Here is a 27,968-nt window from a genome sequence, read left to right on the forward strand (position 1 = left end):
ACCCAAAACTTAAAAATCATCAAGTTTTCATGTATATATCTTTGTCTACAGAATGCGTGTGCTCGAAAAGGAGTAGGATGAAGTTTACACTTTTCTTGTTCCTACCCCCTTATTTCAAATTTCATTGCTTACAAATCCATATCCAGGATTCAACATTATTTGATCATACATGGTTAACTATGTACAAGTCGAACACATTGAACATACACAAATAAAAACCATTTTCAGCACGTAAACCAGAACAACAACAAACTACATTTTTACATAAACTAATCACCCTGTCTATGACACCCGCTTAATCTCTGAGCTTGTTTTATATCTATGTGACAAACACCTTAATAAACACACAATGAGACAACTCAGTCGCTGAGAGGAAGATTTCCTATATTCATGCAATTTATTTTTTTTGAACAATCGTGTGAATTTTTGTATTGATGTACTTGTCTTGATTTCATCTGTACAGGTGTTCCACACACTAACTCCTCTGACTGTAATGCTCTGATATTTTACATTTGTCCTTACTACTGGCTTGCTGATAAGGATTCCTCTCAGGTCATGAGTATTTGGTCTTATTTGGAACAAGTTCTGAATGTTGTGGGGCAAAGATTTATTTGCTGCTTTGTACATTGTTTGCGCAGTTCTGAGGTCAACCAAATCTTTAAATTTGAGAATATTTCATTTGATAAAAAGTGGATTTATGCTGTCCTACAGGCAAGAAGGCAAAAAAAAAAAAAATGGCAGTAAGCCACAATATAAAAATCCTCATTTCCTAAATTAATCACGATCGATGCTGTGCATTAATTAATATTTTGCTCTTATGCAGGCTCCAGTATTTCTCTGAAACTCCTGGCTAGGCTAAGTAGAGGACTGATTTAAAGTTTCACTGGGTATATTTTTTCTTACAAGGTGACAATGCAATATTTCAGTTTTAAAAAAACTTCATGGATAACAGGCCTCCAACTGTTACTGCGTGGGAGACACCAAAACACTGCTGAACGCACCATTACCCCTCAAAACACACATGTACATGAGTGTCATCATGCATATGTATCCATGCGTGGACTGTGATAAGTATTTCCTCCTATGATTTCTGGCGTTATCTGCAGTCATCTCCGCCATTTTTGTGTCGTCTGATTTGCTCAGATCTTTCTTTGTTTCTGTTTCCTGTGACTATTTTCTTTGATGTTTTCCCTTCCTTTTGTCTCCTAACACAAATACAAACTGATTTTCTTTGATGAAGTCTTTGTTTTGAATTGAAAATAACCTGACAAAAGCAGGATGGATGTGATTTTAAAAAAATGTAAGGGAAAAGCAAGCAAACAGAAATAATTTTGTTATATGTGATCCTTGACACTATACCCAAGAGGAATCATGATAAGGATGCACAGATACCTCAGAGGAGGTAAGACAGGTTCTTAGAAGCCAGCTGAATGGCTGGAATAAGATCCAAGCCATCAATACATATGACCCACTGGTCAGCAGATACGCAACTGGAATACAAAAATAATAATAATAATAAAATGGTCACAGGAGGAGACAGATGCCACTGACATCAAGACACAAATACTCCTCACAATGCACTGAGATCTCCACCTAAAGTCCAACACCCTGAGGCTCTATGAACAATGGAAAGAGGGAGAGCGAGGATTAGTGAGTGTCAGAGCCACTATTCAGGATGAAATATGGATGCATCCATAAATACATCATGAAGATAGTCCCCTGAGATGAGCTGCTCCAAGAGTGTCTCAAGCAGCTGAAGACATAACAGGAACAGGAAGAGGAATGGCTTTGTGGACAACCAAACTGCATGGGGTGTACCAATGACAGACAGAGGAAGTGACATAAAGAAATCCTACCACTCGCTAGAGAAAGCCTAATGGACAGCACAGAGTATTTGATCATGCGAGTAGAAGAACAAACGAAGGATCAGATCCATGGAGGCTTCAGTAGCCATAGCCGACAGAACCAAGGTTGCAGATTGTGCAAAGGTACCCCGGAGATTATCCAACACATTGTAGCAGGGTGTAAGATGCAAGCTGGGACAGTGTACAGGAATATCTGTGCCTCATATGAACTAAAAGTCCTAAAGCGTCCATGGGAGACACTGACAGAAGTGGTTGAGAAGAACAGGGTTAAGATCCTATGGACATGCTGCTCAACCAACCAGACGAAGGACCAGAGGCCTATACTTGTGATAGATCTCTGCAGACTAAATCTCCATGAAGTTGATTCTGTTCATCTGGACGTAGCGTTTTGTGGAAACGTTTCGTCACTCATCCAAGAGACTTCTTCAGTCTCAGCTGACTGCAGGTTTCAATCTTATAAACAGTACATTTGCATAATGACTGAAACCAGCCCACTGAAGTCAAAGGAGCTTGCAAAGAAAAGCGTCTGGACTTCTTGAAGTTACTTGAAGACGTTTCACCTCTCATCTGAGAAGCTTCTTCAGTTCTAAGGTCAAATGGTGGAGAGTCCCAGATATAAACCTAGTGGGAGTTTCCCCCCACAGAGGGACAAAAGGACCCCCTGATGATCCTCTAATCGCCTGAGCCAAGGTGTGAAACTGGGTGTAGGTCCCAATCAGCCAGAGTTTCGGGTGAGTTCATTGTGAAACCTGGCCCCACCTTATCATGCGAATTCCTGAGGTCAGATGGCCCAGGATGTGAGTGGGCGTTAAGGCGTCTGGGAAGGGAACTCAAAACTGGATTATAGATGGCAGAGAGTTGGTGTCGTAAACCACCGCCTCTGTTCAAAGATGGTCGCTCACAGTGGACATAGATGGCTTCTTTCACTCCTCTTTCAAACCATCTGTCCTCTCTGTCCAAAATGTGAACATTGGCATCCTCGAAAGAGTGACCTTTGTCCTTAAGATGCAGATGGACAGCTGAGTCTTGTCCTGTGGAGGTGGCTCTTGGGGCCCACTGAAGGAACAATGGGCTGGGAGGTCAGTTCCTTAATCATAATTATGCAAATTCTCATGACCATTGATCAACAACCACTGACCAAGACCCTGCAGACTAAAGTGGTCCCAGTGGTAACAGCAGCATTAGGAGCTGTGACCACCCCCAAAGTGGAAGACTGGCTCCAGCACAACATCAGAAGGCAAGAATTTGATGCACAGTATCCAAAGTCTCATCAGTGTATCAGTTCTTGTCCAGGTATCTGGACAAGAACTGATACACATATGTTTAATTTTGATCTAAACGTTGCCCTACTGTAGAGCTATAATTGAAACAACATGTCTTGGTTGAATTTAGGTGGAATTGAGCATATATTTTACCATTTAAAACACCCCTTAACAGCTAGACTGTGTGTGTGTTTTCATTTCTGATGTTGTTGACCGAGTTGAAAGAAAAGGACAAAAGCTGAAGGAGGATGGTCACGTGTTCCCCCCCTCCCCATGCATAAACGCCGCTGCATCATCCGGTTGCCCAGCTTTCTGTAACCAATAAATCATTGCAGGTGCACGGGAGCAGTGACAGTGTGCTAAGGTCACTCTCTCATGAATAGGGAATATCTCTCTGTGCAGGTGCTAAAATGGCACTCAGAAAAGTAAGTGCCACTTTCGGCTTTTGGAAGCCTGCTTGGCCTCTCCCAAACGATTCAAACATCACCCCATTCATAACCCTGTAATTTACGCTGAGCTGCGATTAAAATCCAAAGACAAATCTTATATTTAACTCACCGCTGTAAAAACACAGTGAAAAACCCATCATGGTTAATGTTAGATATGCAGCAGGATTGAGTAATTGAGACTTGAGACCAGTAGGCAATAAACAGTGAAGGATATCACATGAAACTATTACAATCAGACACCAGTTTTAAAAGGGGAATTTATTAGAGAAACTAATCTCGCTGTACTAATTCTACCAAATTTCATTTTTGGTTACCACATGCCATCTTTTTTTCCCCCTGACCAACCTGGCTTACTAATCAATTTTTTGACTTTTAGCATATCCACTTTACATCCGTGCCCAAACAACTTGAGATCATTTTAGAGAATATGATCCTATTTCCTGAACCTTCATTAGATTGTCTACTTAAGCCTATAATCTGACTCGATATGGGGGATAATTTAATATGAGAGCTGAGAGGATGCAGCCTGCCGCCACAATATTTCCGTGTTACATTGATTAAAGATATGAAGGACAATCACATTGAAATAAAAGCTGAATACAACATACTACTGCCTGTCAATGTTTGACATCTCTTTCCTTTAGCTCCACTCTTACAGATGCAAGCCTATTCACGGCCAGTGTTGGGGAGTAACGGAATACACGTACCGCCGTTACGTATTTAAAATACAAAATATGAGTAACTGTATTCCGTCACAGTTACCGTTTAAAAAGGTGGTATTTAGAATACAGTTACTTTGTTGAAATAAATGGATTACACGGCGGTACTTCCCTGTTTCATATTGTGGCGGGTCAGGCCTGTTTGGGTTTTGTTTGACAGCTACGTTCTGTTGTTCCAGGTGGCAGCGTTACGGTTGCCATGGTTACAGGGTGACGCTTTCTCTCTGCGTGTTTCCTGCGTGAGAGAGGCCTTTTTGTTGTTGTTGTGCTAAGCTAATAGGCAGAATGCTACAGGTGTAGCTCTAAAGAATGTAGCATCATGGGCAGTGTAGTCCGTGCTGCAGGGAGAATGGACTGCCATACATGTTATGTGTCTGTGAGCGAGGGAGGGAGAAAAAGGGAAAGTACGAGCTGTCATCGAGCAAAAACGGGAGCTGGAAGCATGTAAATATAATAATAACCACTGCAGCCAAGAAGAGTGCCTGACGAGCCCAGTTGTAAGTAAGCTATTAAGACTCGACTGTACACCGTGTTCGTGTTTTCCTCCAAAAACAATAAGTTCTGTTGGAGCAGCCTTTCAACGCCTCTCTCTGTCTCTCGCTAGCAAAGTCGACCCAGACAACAAAGTAAAGCTAGTTTTCGGCTACGAGCCCGACACAGAACCCACCGTATTAGCCAGAGGTCCCTTTACTACGGTTCGGAGCCGCGGACCTTCAGTAACAGTAATAAATCACAGCAATAGTACATTCATGTAGTTGTAAACAGCATGATAATATATTAAGTAATCCAAAGTATTCAGAATACGTTACTCTCATTGAGTAACGTAACGGAATACGTTACAGAATACATTTTGGGGCATGTATTCTGTAATCTGTAATGGAATACATTTTAAAAGTAACCTTCCCAACACTGTTCACGGCACACTTGTCCGGCACAGGTTTGCTTACCTTACTAGTTAAAAGAAGCTAGAAAAACCAAACGCACAGAGAGACAGCAGATAAAACTATAACTGAAACAAAGGCAAAGTAAGACAAAGAAAAAAAACGTATCACACAGAGAAGCAAATAATGGAAAAATATGAAGAGAGCGGAACATTAAGTTTTATTCACGTACTTTTCTGTCCTTTGTTTATCTATTCCCTTTATAACTTCACAGTCATTTTGTAGGCCATTTCACGTTTGATTTGTGTAATTTTGTTCCACTGTTCATATATTTGTTTACCCATGAGAGAATAACTGTTGGCACTTTTCGGCTTATAGCTATTTCTTGTTTTAAACTTTACATAAATTTGTGTCTTTGCCTTGTTTCTGTTTTCAGTTTGGTGTGAAAAATATGAAGATTTCTTTGGGGGGAAAATAAAGAACCGGAAAAAGATTTGAATCAAAAATGAATATGACAAATTATGATGGAGAGAATTGTAGAGAAAGTTTTATAAAACTGAAAGAACGCAGCAAAAGATGGAGAATGAGAAAGACAAACAAAAGAGCATAGAGGAACAGTGTAGGAGGACTGGTCACACCAATCGTGATGGATGATGAGGCAGGCTCCGGACGAAGGAGATGAAGTGACAAAGACACAATCGGAAAGAAAGATGAAGGAGAAGCGATAAATAGCAAATGAACTGAAAGAAAAAAAACCCCACAGGGAATTATAAATAATTTCTTGAAGGAAAAAAATACATTACAGTGAATACCACTGATCACTGATCACGTCCTGCCAGAAAAGAAAAGGGGAAAAAAAACATTAAAGAACAAGTGAAGGGCAAATGAGAGATTTAAGAGGAAATAATAACTATTAGTGTGTGACTCAGAGGATGAGTAGAGGACACAAAACAGCAGTCTAATTGCCTGACTAATTGGAGTCTTTGTTTCCAGTTTCCCTTCATTGGGCTGAATGGATAGCGAGACAAAGAAACTTGACTTGGCTGGATAACAGAAGAACAGACTGTTGAAGATAAATACAGAGAATATCACGAGTGCCTGCCGGGTATCTGCTACCTTTAAAGTATAAAATATTTATTTGCCATGAAATGTATAGAAAATCCTCTCACAGAATCGTACAGAAAAGTGTTGGACCAAAGAAATACTCTCACTCCAGCAGACTGACAAACACACACTCAGAATTACTGATGTGGTTTGCAGTGAGCAGAAGTGAAGTGAAATAAAGGCAGTATACTGTCCTCCCCTGGTTAATACCCGTCCTTCTTCTCCTATTGTGAAATCACGACACACTCTCCAATCTGCCAATGGCCACAGCAATTTCCTGATTCGACTTTTTCAATATCGCTTCTCTTTTTCTAACTCAATTTCTCATTACGCTATCTGACTGTCACCCTGTCCCCATCTCTCTCCCTTGCCCGATTCCTCCCTCTCTAATACCCACAGGTGGCCTTTAAAAAAAAGACCCTTCTCGGTGAGTACACTTCTTTAAACTACATTAATGATACCAGTGTTTAGAGCTGCCCCGAGGAGGCCCACAAACTTCACTTTTCTCCCCTTGCGCTTTCTCCCCTCTTCGTTCCATTTCTCATACATTCCTCTAATCCATCAGAGAGCTATCACGCTGCTCTTCCCTGCAGCCTCAATAAATCCTCTTTCTTCCATCCCCTCCCTTCGCTCTGCCCCTCTCCGTTCTCCTTCATCCCCATCCTCTTTCCCCATCTCTCGCTCCCTCGCTTTTTCGTGTCCGTCACTTCTTTCTGGCTCTTCTCACAGAGTCTCCTTTTCCTTTATCTACCACATCCAATTCCCCCATATGTAATTATCTAATACAACATTATAGCGTTACTTTCTAGCTGCGCTAAAGCAGATGCTCTTTTGATCACAGTGAAGTGCAACTACAATTATTACACTGCATCAAGGTAAATCTAAAGAACATGTACAAGTGACTGAAAATGTAAAGATATACACGGATAATTCGTGTGATATTTTATGCCGGTTTTTTTTGTAAAGTCACAGTACCCACTATTTTAGTGCCATAAACACTCATTAATGCACCAAACATGCTTTAATCCACACATTTAAAAAAACTACTTTAAAAAAATCTACCGTTTGTTGAGCAGTGCAGCAGCCTGGCTGTTTCAGAGATGCTGTGATCTAGTGTCCCGGCCACACTGACTTGGATCTCATCAAAACCGTTGAGGTCTTTAAACTGACACACATTGCCTGAACCCAACTGAGTGTTCTCTTTATGTCTAATAAATGCCAGATATTTCTCATCTGTTTTAATATTCATGAACGACTTTCACAGAGTTTCACATACTCCAAAAAAAGAGTGCAAGAAGATCAAACACCGATTCCTGCCTCACCTTGACACACCTGGCCAACTGTTAACCTGTTAAGTGTCAAGTTTTCAGTTTCCAGTGTAGAAACCATCTGACAAGCACTCTATATAGAGCTGACACCTTTAAGCACAGTTGGATTCAGTTTATTAACAGGATTTAATAGCAAAACAAAAAAAATATATATTTAAAAAAATTAATGTGCTAATGATGTGTCAGACTTCTTTTCTAAATACTGATCTCTTCTTATCACATGCTGAAAGATCCCGGGTATTCCGCGAGTCAATTTCCAAACAGCTTACATATCGCTTTGCTGGCTGCTCAGTATGTACAGTTAGACTAACCTCACCCTTCATCAACATGACCGTCGGTCGCACTCATTACTGCCAATCAGATGTTAGTTTCTGCAGTTTTACACAGCTCAAAGTACACCAACACCCGAAATTCACTCTGATCAAACCTAAGCCACTGCACACTTGAACAGAAAGATTCTCTCGAGCATAGATTTGCGCCTCAGCAGGCTCCCGTCACTCATAGAAACAGATGGTGGAGTAAAGGCCCGAGGGAGGAAAGCAGGACAGAGAAGTCACGGCAGTTTGCTGGCAAACAGCTTCATTCTAGTTCAACTGTTATCAGCCAATTACTATTAGCAGGAAGAGGTTAGAAGGTCCTCACGTGCAACCAGGGCCATGTGTGCACACAAGGAAACAAATGAAATCACTTTTATTGTCACATCACATGTGCAGGTACACTGGTACAGTATATGCGAGTGAAATTCTTGTGTGCGAGCTTCACAAGCAGCAGAGTTGTGCAAAAATACAATAACATAAAACAAGCAAAATATAAGAATGGCTAAATCTGAGATAATAAATCTATGTACAATATATAATAGTATATGCATCACTGGATGAGTATACTAAATATGTTTTTCTACGTGTGTGTGTGTATACATATTTTACAAATTAAATAGAGTAAGCAATAAAATAAAATATATAAAAATATACAGAGGTTGGCAGTTGGACATGTGCAAAACAGTGGCATTAATGTACAGTCTGGAGTGCATAACGTTGAAGTTCCAGTAGTGGAGGTGAGGTGTCTATGACGTGTTCAGCAGTCTGACAGAGGTCACTTACATAAAAAAAAATAAAACAAAAATACTGAGAGATCCCAATTGGAATCAACACAGAGTGTCTTAACGAGGCAGCGATTTTGGAGTGATATAGCAGCAATTTATAGTTTTGATTGCTGTCGTACTTCCTAATATGAAATTGAAATTGAACAAAGGTTCAATTTGGCTGAAATCTGGTGACCATGAAGGTCAGAGCATATCATTCAAATCTTTTTTATACTTATCAAACCATTCAGGAACTCTGCTTCAGCCATCCTGGATAAAACCACTCCCATCAGGTTAAAAATGCTTCACAGGAAAATGGTAATCGCTCGTAACATTCTTTTATTGATTTTCAGTAATACGTCCCTCGATGGGCAAAAATGGATCAAAACCACGCCTGAAAAAAGTCTTTCAGAGCATATCATGAAAGCCAGAAGATGCAATGCTCAGCTCGTGTGCGTGCTAAATCTGTATTCCTATGATGTCACGTGCAAAAACCTCTACACTTTCCTCTCTCAAAGTACTAAAGTCTCTTCACCAGCTAATAGCCAGCAGTGCTTAAATGATTCAATTATAGATACTGAGAGATCCCACGGAGAAATAACTGGTCATTCTCCACTAGGTTTCACTCGGTGTTGCTGCAAAAGGTGCAGTGGACTCTCTGCTCCCAGTTACTATCAGTCCTTGTGGTTCTTTACCAAGTCACGCATATAAACAAAACAAAACTATTGAAATAGAAGTAAAAAAAAAAATGCAAAGGAAGAAGAAAAAAGGTGGTAAAGAAGAAGTAAAACCAAAAAATCCATCACATGTCACATGTGTACTCACACAAACTGAAGAACACACCCATGTGTCTTTGGAAGATTTGAGTGTGAATGGCATTTGGAGCTTATGAATTGAATACTGCTCCTTCTAAATGCCAAATGTGGTATCACAGACAACCTTAGAATCATTTTCGACCTTTGCTTCTCATCACATCACTGCCAAAGTTCAGAAACAACCATTTCTGATTCGAGGCATTACAGGCTGAAGGAAACGATTCTCGGCATTCTGCATTCAACAGAAGGTTCACACTAAAAGTTAAGGAAACAGTCAGTGTGCCAGGGGCTGGTTCTGTGACCCAGCGTTTTCTGCTATTTTTTATTGTTGATTTCTTATGTTAATATTATGTTAAAATCATGTGCTGTTCTTAAGTTAAGGGTAGAGTTGAGTTGTTTTAGTTATTTCATAACTTTAAGGCTGCAGACCCTGAATTGGGATACAGCCTATGTTCAGTGTGCTTAGTTATACTCTTCCCCTGTGCATCATTATGTTTGTTTGTGTTAGCCATGTCTCCCCATGTGTTTCCACTTTCCTCATTACCCTTATGTGTATTTAATCTGTGTGTTTTCATTCAGTCTTTGTCAGGTCATCTGTTTGGTTTCATGTCTAGCCACACCATGTCTCAGAGTTCTTCTTACTGATCAGGTTCATGTTCAGTTTATTTCATAGCTCCATAGTCGCATGTAGCTGTTTAGTTCCACGTCCATGTCTCTCATCACAGTTTTCATAGTTTATTAGTTATTACTCAGTTTAGGTTTTCAGGGTTTTCAGCCAAATAAACAGCTCGTCTTTTGTTTAAACCATAGTTTGTTTCTCCAGTATCTGCATTTGGCTCCTCTTTCTCACTCCCACACAGACTGTGACACAGTGTTTGATTAAATTTTTGCAATGGAACTTTTACTTTAACTGAAAAATTCCAAACGGAAAAAATGTAAATACTTTAACAAATTAAATAAAAATACAAATCACAAAACTCAAAAACTAAATGCACCAAAAATTAAGTGAAACTTTTTTTCACATCAAAACCACATTTCCAACCAAACCACATTTTCAGCGTACAACTACCTCTTCAAACTGTTGTATTTGTATTGCAATAACTGTTCTGAACTTCTTAAATTTTGTCCCTGAAACTAATAAAAACTGAACTTTTTCAAAGAAATACCCTGAAATACCCCAAATATGCAAATCTACTCTGGAAACTAATAAACTAACTGAAAAGCAAAATTAGAATTCAATGAAAAAAAAAAATCAAAGCAATAATAACTTGTGGCGCTGGCAAGATTTTTTTCAGCAATTAAAAATGATATTCCGATTCAGCAATACTGCCACATACAGATTTACAAAAGCAAAGAAATGGATGAGCCAGACTAGCAGCACAATAGCAGCTCCCAATAAAAAGGAACACAATAAGGCACCATGTTTTGGATATGTGCAAATGCAAATGCAAAAAAAAGTACATGTCTGAAAATAGGATAATAAACTTATGTGACTAAAGATTCATTTATAGTGTTTTCCAGGCAGCGAGTTTTTACATGTCATGAACAGGTTTCAGTTAGGGTGGTGAGTATCTTTTATGATCCATTGGGTTTGGGCAGTGCATCAATGCTTGTGCATCTCCTGGAGGGCAGGAAAATCACCTCTGAAGAGCGTTGCATTCCTCTACGGTGCAGTTTTTGTACCAGATGAGCAGCACACAGCAGGATGCTTTCATCCATCCATCCATCCATTCGCTTCCGCTTATCCTTTTCAGGGTCGCGGGGGGCGCTGGAGCCTATCTCAACTGTCATAGGGCGAGAGGCGGGGTACACCCTGGACAGGTCGCCAGTCTGTCGCAGGGCCAACACACAGGGACAGACAACCATTCACACTCACATTCATTCGCACATTCACACCTAGTGGCAATTTGGATTTTCCAATTAACCTATCCCCACAAGCTGCATGTCTTTGGACGGTGGGAGGAAGCCGGAGTGCCCGGAGGGAACCCACACAAACACGGGGAGAACATGCAAACTCCACACAGAAAGACCCCGGCCTGATAGTGGAATTGAACTCAGGACCTTCTTGCTGTGTGGCAACAGTGCTAACCACCGTGCCACCGTGCAGCCAGGATGCTTTCAATGGAACTGAGAATGCTGGAGCTCACGCTAAATTTCTCCAGGTGCCAGAAGTTGTACAGGGCCTTGAGCCTTCCTCATCATATTATTAGTGTGCATGTGGACCATTTGGGATCCTCTGTGATGTCATCTGAGGTTCTGTTAATGTAAACGGGTCATGCTCTCTCCTTGTCAGCTTGAAATCCACGATCAGCTACTTGGTCTTATTAACACTGAGGGCAAAGTTTTCTTGGTTATCGAGAAACCATTGTGTCAGATGGCTGATCTCGATCATCCATGGTTATACCCATCATATTACTTCTAATCTTCAACTAACTGCCAATCACATTCCAATTTGAGAACCAAAAACTGTTCTAAAATTGAGCAGAGCAGCAGCCCAGCTCGGTCTGAATTTAGGATGGTTCAACTTATAGAATTTTAGTAAATGTCAATCACGCCCTGGTGTTGTGTGTGCAGCCTGAGGCTCTGTTAGCTGTTTCAGAGAGACGAGATAGTGTTGACAGGGTTATCCGAGTTCCTTATCTGACTACTTCACTGTCACTCATCAAGCTGTTGTGACAGCACCTAGCAGGCACTGCCAAACTATCAATTCACAGCAGAGGCGGAGACAGATAAAAAAATTATCTCAAATTGACACTGTTATTCGATTAAAAGTCAAAACATATTCTGCTGGCATCAGAAAAAAAAAAAGTTTTTTGTGCTTCTTACTTTGATTTGATGTTTTTAAAGTTTGATTTTAAATGCACAGAAATGTAACAACAAAATATGTTCTGTGTTTAGTGTCATTTGATTAAACACAGTGGAGCACTGCTGACTCAGATTCTGGTGTTGAAACTCCCCGAGTGTATACCAAGAGGAGGAAAACACCCTGGATGGATCACCATCACAGGCAGAAAACGAGAAAACCCGCGGAAAATCCACAAAGACGCTGCAAGAACATGCAAACTTGACACAGAAAGAGCCTATGTTGTGGCGAATCCACTTAGCCAAAAAAATGGATCGGACATCAATTGTAGAAACGATAGTCTTTATATAAGGCTTCAAAAAGGGGAATGTACAACCAGTGTTGGGGAGTAACGGAATACATGTACCGCCGTTACGTATTTAAAATACAAAATATGAGTAACTGTATTCCGTTACAGTTACCGTTTAAAAAGGTGGTATTTAGAATACAGTTACTTTGTTGAAATAAATGGATTACACGGCGGTACTTCCCTGTTTTATATTGTGGCGGGTCAGGACTGTTTGGGTTTTGTTTGACAGCTACGTTCTGTTGTTCCAGGTGGCAGCGTTACGGTTGCCATGGTTACAGGGTGACGCGCGCTCTCTCTCTGAGTGTTTCCTGGGTGAGAGAGGCCTTTTTGTTGTTGTTGTGCTAAGCTAATAGGCAGAATGCTACAGGTATAGCTCTAAAGAATGTAGCATCATAGGCAGTGTAGTCCGTGCTGCAGGGAGAATGGACTGCCATACCCGTTATGTGTCTGTGAGCGAGGGAGGGAGAAAAAGGAAAAGTACGAGCTGTCATCGAGCAAAAACGGGAGCTGGAAGCATGTAAATATAATAATAACACTGCAGCCAAGAAGAGAGCCTGACGAGCCCAGTTGTAAGTAAGCTATTAAGACTCGACTGTACACCGTGTTCGTGTTTTCCTCCAAAAACAATAAGTTCCATTGGAGCAGCCTTTCAACGCCTCTCTCTGTCTCTAACAAGCAAAGTTGACCCAGACAACAAAGTAAAGCTAGTTTTCGGCTACGAGCCGACACAGAATCCACCGTATTAGCCAGAGGTCCCTTTACTACGGTTCGGAGCCGCGGACCTTCAGTAACAGTAATAAATCACAGCAATAGTACATTCATGTAGTTGTAAACAGCATGATAATATATTAAGTAATCCAAAGTATTCTTAATACGTTACTCTCATTGAGTAACGTAACGGAATACGTTACAGAATACATTTTGGGACATGTATTCTGTATTCTGTAATGGAATACATTTTAAAAGTAACCTTCCCAATACTGTGTACAACAAATAAACTTCTCGACATCAGAGCAACATATAATGGCTTCCCGAAACTTTCTTTGCTAGCTAAAACCCAGAGTAACTTTCGTCTACCACAAAGGATTCTGGGAAACGCAGTTTTCTAATAAAAATACCCGTTAAATGCTCCCCTTTAGCAGAAAATTAAATCTATAATTAACAGCTCTCACTAAACATGTGACTAACACTTAAATCACTTACAAAATAACCAAAATGCTGTTATCAAACAATAAACTGCAATAAAGTTACAACAGCCTAAACAGCAGAACCTTCTTTCTGTAAGGCCAAAAATGGACGTGGGGACATATTAAAGAAACTGGAGCTGTCAAATGTTTTCTATTGTTCTTCACAAATAAAAGAGCAGCTGTCAAATGATGATCAAATATTATTTATATTGTGTTCCAAAAAACCGAGCATGTCACCAGAAATCTAAAAATTGGTTTTAGTGGTGGTACTATAACTCATTTGATGACATGCTTACACAAATCCTTACTTGGATCTATTTTAATGAGGAACTAAAAAGTGCTTTGAAATCAAGGAAAGGGCTGAAAGAGAATATCAACACCCTCTATTTTCAAATTTTAATAAGCTTAATCATATTACACACAAATACACCCGCTCACTAATAGCATGAGTCATCACCTCCAGGAGTTGATAGCCAGGTGGTGCAGATGACTGTGGATGACATCTATTAAAACTGCCACCTAGGATGAACTTCCACACTTCATGGCAACAGGAAGGCCAACATGTGAGAAAACCCATCATTCCAGCTGGTCTTTGAACTGCGTGCACACAGAGAAAGCATTCCTACTTCTTCCCCTTTTACTGCTTTTAATTCAGTGTTGCACTGTTATTGTCACTATGACACGAGGTTCAGCAAGAGAGAAAGAGTGGACCACAAAAAACGAAGGGAAAGATGTGGCAGATGAAAGCGCGTTATCCAAGATGACTACATGTTTGATTTGATCTGTTTTATGTGTGCCTGTCCATCTATTTGAATATGCTTAAGTCTGCGGATCTACGTTTTCTAGTTGCAGTTGCCTCTGATTGCATTGTGTGGAGACCTCCAACAGCCAACTGAAGTGTTTAAAGTGAACCTCTCAACAACAATATGTTTCATTCCCTGACAATATGATTCAGCCCTGCAGCAGCCATTAGTCACTGTTCACTCAACTCTACTACAATCTGCTGTACAGGTCCAATGAACCAAGACATATAAATAACCACAGTCCACAGTGTGAAAAAAACGAAACAACCTTGCTAACGTAGGAGTGTCTGTGTTTCACTCTGCTCTCCTCTGTTCAATTACATTTCTGACGGCTGCTCTCTGTTTGGCTCCGTTCTGCTCTGTACTGTTTGACTCTTTTAGGCTCCATTTTAATATAGCTCTGTCTCATTCCATCTACTTCTGAGCCCACTATGAATAAAACCGAGAACAGCAGCACAGTGTGAGAGCTGTTTTAAATTGCAGTTTTGATTAAGGCTTTGTGCAGAACTTAGCTATGGCAGAATGAAATCTGTAAATAGGCTCAAATGGCCCTGAACTTATTCTCCAATAATAAATTGTACAAGAAGATCAAGCTGACAAGGGCCTCGTGTGTAATGACTTGTAATTTTCGCAGTGCCCATCTACAAAATTGAGTGTAATAAAAACCCGGGAACACTGGAATCATTTCGTTTTGTTGGATTATTCCTTGATTTTATCAGGTTTACAGATCTTTGAAATTACCAGGTTATAAAATCTAATGAGCGATAATAACAGCTGCTCACGTCGTCTCTTTTTTTAAATAAAAAATAGACGGAAAGTGATATGTTATTCGCTTCTGCACTGCTAATTTGCTCATTTCAATTCCATCCCATCTAATTTGAAGAATACCTTTTTATGAAGGCATGGCAATTAATCCTTCTGCACAGATTTGCCACGTTTGGGAGGATATCCTGCCACAAACAGATTGAGTGCAATGGTGTGTGAGGGATGCAAGTTGCACGGGGCAGCACAGGGAACATGCAGAAAAGGACAAATTAATTTTTTTTTTTGCTTTGAGGTCCCACAATAAAGCCATTAGCTGCAGAGCAGACTTTCAAATGGTGCAGTGTTTAACAAGCACATTCACATTAATGCAGACGGGCCTGTGTTTTTTTTTTGCATGCAAAAGTATGAACATGTTCTCTGATGTACACCCACACATGAAATAGCAAAACCGATTTTGTATAATTATATTGAAACTGACTTTCATGTCCTCTTTGACATGGCTCCTCTAAAGCAAGTGAAAGTGAGCAGCTATAAAATCAAAATAGATTTGACTTCAGTTATCGAGCTTAAAAGCGCACAATTTTCAACTTGCTTCGTGTCTGGGGAGAACAAAATAAATAAATAAATAACGACATGACAGAGAAATCATAAATCACTTTACACATCAAGGCCAGGGAACATTAAACGCTTTCGGAGAGGTAGATGAAGGCAACAACCGCTGTGTGTTAATCATCGTTATATCACACTTCAGTGGGATAGACAACGCGCAGTCCAGCCTTGTTCTCTTGAACACTTCCCCTTGACTGGCATAACTTAAAACAAAGAACGACAACACACCCAAAATACTTTTAAGCAGATGCAAAATACATTCACACGCAGAAACACAGTAACAGGTCACAAAACTTGAAGTGTCACACTCAAATTCCTCTGCTGCACAACCTTTTTAATGTTCCTGTCATAATCTGCCTCCACGCTTGGTTGCTTTGTTGTTGTCTTGTTGTTGTGGGAGACTGCAATATACTTGTCAGACAGGAAAAGAAAATAGAAAAACTTTCAACCGCATCCTTCTGTCTCTTCTTCCATTTCATTTTTGTCACCTCTTTGCTCTCCCTTGTAGGCTGGTGAGCTTTCCGTGCTAACCAGACCCAGTTAATCCTACGCACAGAGATAAAGTAACACTTGCGCATACAGCATTCATGAATAAAAAGGACTTCAGCATTATGATTTGGTTTTATCCCGGCACAAAAACAACCTACACATAACAAACCTGCCAAAAACAAAAGCACGTAGGCACAAACCGTGACGATAACCTACCGAAACCTCCAAAGCAAACACAATTTAAAAGCACACACGCTGAGGTGTTACGTATGTGTAACTACCAGCCAAGAACCACACTACCACTTTTTTTGTCATGAAGACCTGGAATAAGAACAGACTGTACAAACACACAAGAGACTAAACTGTGTGCGTGGGTATAGCTTTACAAAAAACAAGAAGAAAAATTCAGCACCAGTAACGATGAGAATTCAATATATGATTAGACGCTGGTGCGATGGAGAGAGTCAGCCTGAATAAACTGTAATGTAAAATCAATATAAAGAACGTAAAGTTCGTTGTGAATGTGTGCCATCTCATTGGGGTTCCTTTTGATAATGGAACCATCACCCCGGGGATATAAAATGCCAAGCAGGCATGACTGATTTTCATAGTACCATTATTATTTTTAATCATAATATAGAGCTGCGTTTGGAAGTATCATGTTCAGTATATTTTATTTTAAAACTGAATTTCAAAAACAGCTGTATAGTGTTACACAAATGGTCTTTGGGACGGGAATAATCTGGGCCTCTGATTTTTTTATGCATGTTTGTATGGTATGTATGCATGTATTTTTTTATGCATCGCATGCATCTATGATTTCAAACTTCCACTAGATCCAGTGAGACATTTGTCAGTGTTAATTGAACACCTACACTGACTTAGAGCGTCACCTTAGAGGTCCATTTACACATCCAACCAACACTTCTGATGTTATCACTCTATATGTTCTGTCACTTTCTCTTTTTTTTGCTGGTCTGGAGCGTTCAGGTGTGTGTTAAAACAATACCAAAGAATACAGACAACAGCAGTGCTCTTGCAGAAGCAATTGTTTCTGCCAATTAGTTGGCGAAGGGTTATATGGTAATTTCCAAACAATTTCAAATCCAGGTGTGGATGTTCCTGCAAATTCATCCCAAGGTCAGACCGAGCAATGTTCAGAGAAATGTTAGAGTCTGAAGGCCTCAGTTAGCATGTTAAATGTTAAAGTTCATGAGAGTACAATTAAAAGAAGACTGAAAATATATAATTTGTTGTTGGGGGCAATCGTGGCTCAAGAGTTGGGAGTTTGTCTTGTAATCGGAAGGTTGCCGGTTCGAGCCTCGGCTCGGACAGTCTCGGTCGTTGTGTCCTTGGGCAAGACACTTGACCTACCGCCTACTGGTATTGGCCAGAGGGGCCGATGGCACGATATGGCAGCCTCGCTTCTGTCAGCTGTGGCTACAACTGTAGCTTGCCTCCACCAGTGTGTGAATGGGTGGATGACTGGGTGTGTAAAGCGCTTTGGGGTCCCTAGGGGGGACTAGTAAAAGCGCTATACAAATACAGGCCATTTACCATTTTGTTTGGCTTTCTAGGAGAAAGCTTCTTCTCTCTAAAAAGAGCATGGCAGCATGGTTTAGATTTGCCAGGTTTTATCTGAACAAATAGTTTTTACAGCGTCGTTTGGACAGATGAGAGCAAAGTGGAGATGCTGCATCTCCATAATGCACAGTACCAGTTTTGGTGAAAACCAAACACAGCACAACAGCACAAACACTTTATACCAACTGTCAGGACTGTGGTGGAGGGATCATTATTTTGGTTTTTGGTTTCTTTGCAGCCACAGGAACTGGACACCTTGCAGTCATTGAGTCGACAATGAACTCCTTCTCCACTGTCCACAGTTCTATAGTCAAATGTGAGGTTGTCTATCTGACAGCTAAAGCCTTGGGCAAACTGGGTCATGCAAGAGGACAATGATCCCAATCTACAACAGAACGGCTGTAAAATAAAAGAACTAAAGTGTTGCAGTGGTCCAGACAAAGGCCAGACTTCAACCCGACTGAAAGGCTGTGTTGGGACCTTAGGAGAGCTGTGCATAAATGAATTGTCACACACTTGAATAAACTGAAGCAATGTTATAAAGAAGAGTGGGCCAAAATTCCTCCAGAATGACATAAGAGATGGATTAAAAGAAAGATTACTTTAAGTTGCTTCAAGTCATTGCTGCTCAAAGCAGCTATAAAAGCTAACAATCATGGAGAGTATTTATTTTTTGCACTCACCGCTTCTGCGTTTTGGCTTATTTTTGTTAAACAAATAATTACACAGTGTAATACATCATGTATTGTTGTTCATCTCTAATTTTATGCCCTAGTAAGAACTAAGACAACCCACACAGAATGTGAGCTTTCTTTCTACACTGTGTGTAGTTGTTATAATTGTTCATAACCTAATTTGTTACATTTAAAAGATCCAAGTATCCCTTAACTTCACCCCAAACACCAGTGATTTGAATAATTTAGGCCAACACTTGTGTTTCATTCAGTCGGGCAAATGAGGCAACCCAAAGGAACAAGAGCTTTTAGAATCGGTTCTCCTGCACAATCATATAAACTTAACATTGACTTCAGAAGCAAAGTGGATGCGGATAAGTGCTTACAATCACAATGTGGCAGATATTGTGTTCACTTTGTGAATCTGTGGCTGTCTGTATGTCTCTGTTGTCATAAAAATTGGGTTCTGGAGACAGGTAGTGTAGTAAGAACTACGACAAAAGAGTACTTTGTCAGCTGTCTATTTGCTTGTCAACCTGAGTCTCACAACCAGTCTGAAAACTTAAAAATCAATGTTAAAGGAGAGTTTGAAGATGGGTGTGGCCCAAGAACTCACTGAGTCGTCATGTAAACATTAGGGAGAAAGATGTGTCGAGGACTGGATAGTTTAATGCCTCTCCAGCTTACATTTACTGAGAAAGAGAGTACTTTCAGGATTAAGACTGTCGACACTTGAGAGCACTTCATATACAGTATGGTAATTCATCTATAGATAAAGGTACTAGCGTGCATACAAAACATGCATAGAAGATCTGCTCTTCAGTCTCTAGGGAACAGTCAAAGGAGCTTGCAAAGAAAAGCGTCTGGACTTCTTTAAGTTACTTGAAGACGTTTCACCTCTCATCCGAGAAGCTTCTTCAGCCCAGGATGTGAGTGGGCGTTAAGGTGTCTGGGGAGGGAACTCAAACGCCTTAACGCCCACTCACATCCTGGGCCATCTGACCTCAGGAATTCGCATGATAAGGTGGGGCCAGGTTTCACAATAAACTCACCCGAAACTCTGGCTGATTGGGACCCACACCCAGTTTCACACCTTGGCTCAGGCGATTAGAGGATCATCAGGGGTCCTTTTGTCCCTCTGTGGGCGGATACTCCCACTAGGTTTACATCTAGGACTCTCCACCATTTGACCTTAGAACTGAAGAAGCTTCTCGGATGAGAGGTGAAACGTCTTCAAGTAACTTCAAGAAGTCCAGACGCTTTTCTTTGCAAGCTCCTTTGACTACGATGACCTGGATGACTGAGAACCTTCACAGACATCTCTAGGGAACACTAGAAAAAAAGCCTCCTGAGTTGTCGTGTAGGGTTGCAGGACCAAGGCTTCCTGTTCTATGTGCCAGTTATTGTTTTTAAATGTAATCTTGTCAGATATTGGCTGATGGTTTCAAGTTTGCATTTTGGTAAATGTGTTCCTTCCTTTGCTCTCCATAGGAAGCAAAACCTATACTAGGGGTGGGGAAGTCCAGGCCTCAAGGGCCGGTGTCCTGCAGGTTTTAGATCTCACCCTGGGTCAACACATCTGAGTCAAATTATTAGTTCATTACCAGGCCTCTGGAGAACTTCAAGACATGTTGAGCATGTAATTTATCCATATAAATCAGCTGTGTTGGTTCAAGGACACAGCTAAAACCAGCAGGACCCGGCTCTTGAGACATGGAGTTCCCCCACGCCTGACCTATACAAACACAACTGTTCTGTACTAGTCAGACTGCAAACAGAAACCAGTACCAAAAATCATGTTCCTTGATAATATCTGCATCTACCTAGAGATTACCTTTATTGCTATAAATTAGGTTGTAGAGTAATATTAATGTGCAAATATAGCAATTGCTGCAGACTGCTGCTTAACAGGTAAAGAGACTATTTAACAGAAACAACCATGGAAGACTAGATGTTGACATGCTGACTCTTAGTACACATATGGTCTTGCTAACAGCTTTCAAGTATTCCGAATTGTGTTTAGGTACTTCCCCCTACAGTGTATACAGACTGCATTTTGCTATGATGGCACAAATACAAACACACTGACAGGTTTACAAGGTGAAACTAACAAAACATCCGGCGAAAGCCTTTCCTGGGAGATCCTCCATCAGATTCTTCTGCCCTTTTGGGTCTCTCTACTGCTGAGAAAGTAAAATCATTTTGCCATCCTGATACGTGCGTGGTTGTCAGAGGTACTTACTGCACAGACTTCGAAGACTGGGACCTGAACTTGCTAAACTCGCCTGGAGCGGTCCACTCTGTCCCCAGCTGCAATACAGAAGAGACAAGACACAGGTCAGAGAGAAGTCTACGACAAGCTGGAGAAGAGAAAGGGGCTCCTCAAGCCTCAGAGCAGTATGAAAAATTCAGTTTGGTTTGCAAATCTTTTTAGAAATCAGCTGTGTGCTAAATGGTAAATGGACTGGTTCTTATATAGCGCTTTTCTACTCTTTCTGAGCACTCAAAGCGCTGTACACAACTTGTACATTCACCCAAGCACATTTTTTTTTTATAAGTGCTTTCTAAGTAACATTCACACACACATTCATACTCCGATGGATGCATCGGAGAGCAATTTGGGGTTAGTATCTTGCCCAAGGATATTTGGCATGCAGACTGGGGAAGCCAGGGATCGAACCACCAACCTTCCGATCAGTAGATGACCTGCTCTACCACCTGAGCTACAGCCACCCCTTAAAATAATAAAAGACCAACTTTATCTTCATTGGGTACTGACAGAGACTGGTGTCTCAGTTAGCAGGTGGATGTCCTAAACGTATTTTTAAGTCAGAAATTGGATTGGTGGATCGCAAAGGACACCGAAAGATCCTGACTGCCTCCCTGGTTAGCAACATAAATGAAAAGAAAATGGGAAAACAAGCTAATACATCCCAAAACAACAGGAAGAGTCAATCAGAAGGAAAGTTTGGAAAGGCAAAGTGAGCTAACAAATGAGAACTAATGACAATAAACAGACAGAAATAGAGGAAGTCAGATTCCCTGCCAATGTTGACTCTGAGAAGCCAGCTCATCTAAACCCCTGGGGTTCCTGTTTTGGCCCTGTGGTTGAGTCGGTGCCCATTCATTCTCTCAGCAAGCCAACACAAGTAATTAGGGCCCCTGCTGTTGCTGATCCATAATGAAAGAATGAAACTAAGATCACAGTGGGCATGTCTTTAATTGTTTGTGTTGGCCACACAACTGAGTTTGAGACCGGTCAAAAGACATTGTTGTGAGTGGTGCTAACAAATCAAAAGAGACAGTAAATAGCTGTTGATTCTCAATCTGTGTTACACAATACAAGTTCACAGAGAAAAACATATAGTGATGCACATGCATACACAAACAAATAAATATGGCAATTGTACAGTGGCATATCTGAATGTGTTTGCTGGCATGAAAGGAGAGTCCCTATGATAATAAACCTTAAGGTCATGCAGCCTGTCCAAAGCCAATCAGGCCCCTGGCAATGCTGACGCCTCTGAGAGTCTTTGTGAGGCTACTGAGTAGAGAGGAGGAGGACACAATGTATGCTACTGTGCTTTCAACTCTGGAGCCCACAGCATCTTGCTGCCACAGTGCATATTCACACCAACATACCCTTCAAATATTCCCCCGGTAGGAGTTAGGTCACTGAAAGTGAATATCAGGGAAGCTAGCTAACCGAGCACTGAGCAAAGTACTCCAGTACCTTTGCATTAAAGATGAAGATACGTGAGCATTTACTGGAAACAACTGTAATAAACTTTGTCCTCATATTTTTTGTGCAAACTTGTTACCGTACTTGAATGTTGTGTGTCAGCTGTTTTTGTATGTTATTTAAAAAAGAAAGACTCACTTCTTATGCTGATAAGCTAAAATCTGCCATGTGGATATGACAGCCTACAGAGTGAATGTCTGTTAACTGTAAAATTGTGCCGCTGGATACCAGATGTTCCGGCTAACCGTTTGATCTGTTACACCTATTACTTACAGTTTTATCAGTCACAACAATTCCACACATGCTTCTATTACTTTCGACAGTTAGTAACCGAACTCCATGACAGTTAAAATAACTCACAAGTTTCATAAGACTACACGAGGCATTTCTGTAGAAGTGTAAAATCTTTTAAAGCAGAGGAAATTGGTGAGAAATGTAGCACTAAATTGAAATAGTCAACCTATGAGAAGACATTATTGAAAATGCCCCTATTACTGTACTGTACTTGCACGGTTTATGTTATACTCTCCCTTCTTTCCGGGGTTTTTTTTCTGAACATAAAAGGTAAAATAGAAAGCTATCACACAGCAGAGACAGCACAAAAATATCAATCTCACCAAGTCACATCATCTAGTGCTGACTCTACATGCAAGAAACCTTCTGAGGGCGCATACAGGAAATCATTAAATTATATCTCTACAGACATTCGATTTATTTCCAAAGTAAATAGAATTTTTGGAGTGAAACTTGGTTTTATATAACTGGGATTATATTTACTCCATCCTTTGAGCTCTAAACCTTTATGTGCCACGAGACGACTTACCTATTTATGCTCTGCAAAAATAGTTGATGATTTAGATTATTTTCTGAGCAGCTCAACAAAATATAGGATTCATAAAAACAAAAAGTCAGGGTGAACATAATTCAAAATTAAAGCCTTTTTATTTTTCAATTTAATTGTCTTTTTGTGTCTCTTTTTTATGGTAACAAAGACATCAATCAACGGTGCGCATTGTGGTTACAAGGACAAAAGCTCTCCAATGAAAGGAGCAGATGTTCTTTAAGGTGCACATGCAGACGTGCATAACACACACACACGTGCACGCGCGCACACAGAGAAATGTTTTCTCACTGAAGGATGAGTCATTGCTTAGTGAAGGCAGCATCTCCTCACCAGAGTCGGGAAGAGGTAAATCAGAAAGCAAGCAGCCAGAGATTGATGATGGGTTACTCACACACAGGCACACACACTCCTCATATTACACCTTAAAACACAACTTCTCACTTGCATTTTGTCACATTGTACTTCTACTTCTGAAGTCCCCTATAAAAAAAATATAAGCCGGCAAACTTGGCAATCCAATTTCTTAAACTTAAATTGATCGAAGAAGCCAGAGAGATAGGACGCTCATGTACACTCTTTTTTTTTTTTGCATCTGTAAAGCAGACACAAACACCCACACTGCGCATCTGTGTGTGAACCTCACCCACATATATGGGTACCTTAAGAAATCTAATTTCAGATGGCCACTGGCCCTGAAACACTGAAAAGCGAAACACAAAACAGGGTCGAGAGATAAAAGAAATATGAGTGTGCAGTGGAGCTATGGAGACATTACTCCTCTTTCTATCAGCTCCTTTTCTCCGCTGCCCAAATAAGACGAGAAAAGTAATAGAAAAACAGCTGACCTGTGATATAATGTGAGTGCTGCTTTCTTTCTCTTATTCTGTCTTGCCTTCGATGTGTTTTTTCAATTGAATCCAAACTGCGAAATTTTAATGACTAAAAGCTCCTCAGCACGCTTTAACCTTTTACCAGCACTGCTGAAGAGGTGGACACAAGGACATACCGGGATTGGTCTGTGCGTACTGTTTATGTCGGCTTTTATTCTATTTAAGTACACTGTCAACAAAAGAAAATAAGGGACAAACTTTAAATGAAAATTGTGCCAGTGCAACGATCCTGACATTTTACATGTATTGGCTATAAAAATGTTTAAATTTAACAGACACCTTATTTATGTTTTTGGATACAGCTGCATTTTCTTTGAATGTATGACAAAGCAGAGATATAACCTTGGAATGATACAATAAAGCACCTATGGTTATTAACAGGGGATTTAGCTTTATCCTGTTACTGCTCAGGCATCATTCCTCTCTCACACTCAGCTTGAGCAATTTCCTGCCTATCACTAATCAGTCTGTTTGCACACTACAGACATTTTGGCATGCTGCGAAGCGTCACAACAGGAAAGCATAGTTCTAACTAATATTAATTATAGCCACATTCCATTTAGGACTCTCAGTTCAGTGGCCGTCATCATTAAAGTCATTAATTCATAGTGTGAATGGAAAAAAGCTATTACATAGCAGACTTTTGAAAATGCTTCATGCTGAACCACACTGATGGTGAAGAAGTTCAAGCCTCACGTTTTGCCAGCTGGTTGAATCAAGATGAAATAAAAACAAAAACATTTACAATTCTACCTGTAATAAGAAAAACCGACCCTATTTAAATTGGATCAATCTTCTTTTCCTGCTCGTCTCCCTGCTCACCTCTGGAGAACCTCCAGCAACGCTGCTGTTCTTGGCTGCTGTCAAGGCTGCATTTGACCACTTATATGTTTTGCTTTTGAGATGCCCCCTGGATCTGCTCCAGCGTTTCAAGGTAGTGACCATTATAGTTAATTTTAGAGAACACGAGAACACCACAGAAACACATTTGGCCAGCAGTTTAGTGACAATGCAGAGGCTGTTCTCCCTCATAACCCTCATCTGATCCAGGGGGGTTGAAAAAGGACAAGCATACTTGTGGTCACGCTTCTAACCTGATATACCATCTTTCAGTTTAGTTATTGCATACCCTTCATGCAATCTGTAAACCCAGCAGCTGAGAGATAGCAGTTTCGGCTGTCATCATGAATGAAGGCCCTCAACAGGTCAGTCTGACAGAGAAGTTGTTCTCTGCTCAAGTGTGAGGTTCATGATGAAATTACAGAGCATAGGCAAGTGGTCACAGGATTTCTGGGGAAAAATTTAAATGGAGCAGTAGCCCTTAAAGCAATTCATAGACATGGAAGAAGATGATATTGAAGGGAAAACCAGGTAAATTTAGATTCAGTACAGCTGTCTGTGCTGTCGTAGTTGTGGTTGTGGACCCTATTCCAGCTGTCATGCGATGAGAGAATTCCAACATCAGGCCGGGGTCTTTCTGTGTGGAGTTTGCATGTTCTCCCCGTGTTTGCGTGGGTTCCCTCCGGGCACTCCGGCTTCCTCCCACCATCCAAAGTCATGCAGCTTGTGGGGATAGGTTAATTGGATAATCCAAATTGTCACTAGGTGTGAATGTGCGAATGAATGTGAGTGCGAATGGTTGTCTGTCCCTGTGTGTTGGCCCTGCGACATACTGGCGACATGTCCAGGGTGTACCCCGCCTCTCGCCCTATGACAGCTGGGATAGGCTCCAGCGCCCCCCGCGACCCTGAAAAGGATAAGCGGAAGCTTGGATGGATGCGACGAGAGGGTCACCGATCCATTGTAGGGCTATAAAAAAATTAAATTAAAGTATAGATTTTGTTTTTTTTAATGGTTGGAGCTGCAGAATTTCTTGATTGCACCATTTGTAATAAAAAGAAACAGGTGCACTTGGAGCCAAAGACCATGAAAGTTTTTGTTTACATATTTTGGTATCATTAAGCATGAAGTTGGTTGCTTTAAAATTTAAATTTGAATTTACCAGTTTTCACACATTGCAATCTACCATAAAATCAACCTTCAGATACTTTAAATGGATGTGGACAAAACCTACTTTCATGCCTGAATGAATTTTTTTCAGTCATTTTCGAACTGCAGAGTTACGTAGGTGTTACAGTCATTCGGGATGGGCTTGTATGCACACATGTATCTAACTATAACACGAATAACAGCAGACACAGACGTGCTGTGTACTGTGATAGATTGCCCGTCTCAAGCAATATTAAAATTTGAAACCTGGCTGTATCTGTTTTCTTCCCTGTCAAAATGCTTTTTCTACAAGGCTAAAGAATAAAATGTATCATATGCACGTTGTCGCTTTGAATCCAAAATCCTATTCAGTGTCTTTGATCAGGTGCTTTTACCTGGTAAAACGATGGGGCATTTGAAACTCATTAACCACTGTTGTTGCAGACATTTTTATTCACTGTGGCAGGAAAACCACAAATGTTAGTAAAATTAATGATGGCATTGTTCCAATTTAGGTGTTCCAGTAAGCTGTGCCACAGCTAAGTACACGTCAACATCTTTTACTTTAAACGTTTATATGATTAGGTGAGATTTTATGTGATTTTAAGTCAAAGAAGCTGACTTAATTCCATCCCTCCTTACAATCGATACGGCCAAGTGGTAGAAAAAAGAAAAAAATTTCAATCTTATCTGCTTATCAGCTGTTCTACAAATTGAGTTTCTTGTTTCTTTGTAGAGTGGGGCAAAGTTGTGAATTGGTGCCTGCTCCTACAACAGTGACAATGTCTCGTCTGTCAGGGAATGAGAAGCTACTGGTGCTGTTGAGTCCCATATTGATCGCAGTTCCCTGACCCAGTTTCTCGTACGCCTGTGTATTTTTGTCTCTGCTTTTTGAACCAGACAGATTAGACGTCATAGCATCCACCTTTCATCTCAAAAGCTGGAAAAAAAACTGCTCAGGAATGGCTCGAGAAACAACACAAAAATTCGAAGACATTTATTCAGCCTCCAAACTCCTCAAATCTCGATCCGATTGAACATCCTGCAGATAAACAGCAAGCAGCCAGATCTATGGTGGGCCAACATCGCGCCCCATTGTGGAAGGGGGATCTACAACCAGCTTCCAGTTTGGATTCGGGAGACAGACACTATCTCTACTTTTAAGATTAGGCTTAAAACTTTCCTTCTTGCTAAAGCATATAGTTAGGGCTGGACCAGGTGACCCTGAATCCTCCCTTAGTTATGCTGCAATAGACGTAGGCTGCCGGGGGATTCCCATGATGCATTGAGTTTTTCCTTTCCAGTCACTCACTATGTATTAACAGACCTCTCTGCATTGAATCATATCTGTTATTAATCTCTGTCTCTCTTCCACAGCATGTCTTTTATCCTGTCTTCCTTCTCTCACCCCAACCAGTCGCAGCAGATGGCCCCGCCCCTCCCTGAGCCTGGTTCTGCCGGAGGTTTCTTCCTGTTAAAAGGGAGTTTTTCCTTCCCACTGTCGCCAAAGTGCTGCTCATAGGGGGTCATATGATTGTTGGGTTTTTCTCTGTATCTATGAAGCGCCTTGAGGCGACTTTTGTTGTGATTTGGCGCTATATAAATAAAATTGAATTGAAAATTGAATTGAATTACACAATATAAGATGTTTATTAAAACCTGCTGACTTTACATTAACCTTTTATTACAGGTACAGCTAAGACCATTTTATATACATTGTATTTTGTGCTCAGTAA

General features: G+C 40.6%; 1 protein-coding gene across 2 annotated transcripts in view; it reads right to left on the minus strand.

Moving 5' to 3' along the window:
• The window catches only part of b4galnt4a (beta-1,4-N-acetyl-galactosaminyl transferase 4a), a 177,958-nt gene that overhangs the window by 32,926 nt on the left and 117,064 nt on the right, over positions 1 to 27,968 (minus strand). For both annotated transcript variants that reach the window (XM_085164822.1, XM_085164823.1), the window contains exon 7: positions 21,010 to 21,077. In XM_085164822.1, the coding sequence (XP_085020948.1) occupies positions 21,010 to 21,077 (68 nt within the window). The remainder of the gene's footprint in view (positions 1 to 21,009; positions 21,078 to 27,968) is intronic.

The sequence above is a fragment of the Neolamprologus multifasciatus genome, chromosome 7, assembly GCF_963576455.1.
Source record: "Neolamprologus multifasciatus chromosome 7, fNeoMul1.2, whole genome shotgun sequence".
NCBI lineage: Eukaryota > Metazoa > Chordata > Actinopteri > Cichliformes > Cichlidae > Neolamprologus > Neolamprologus multifasciatus.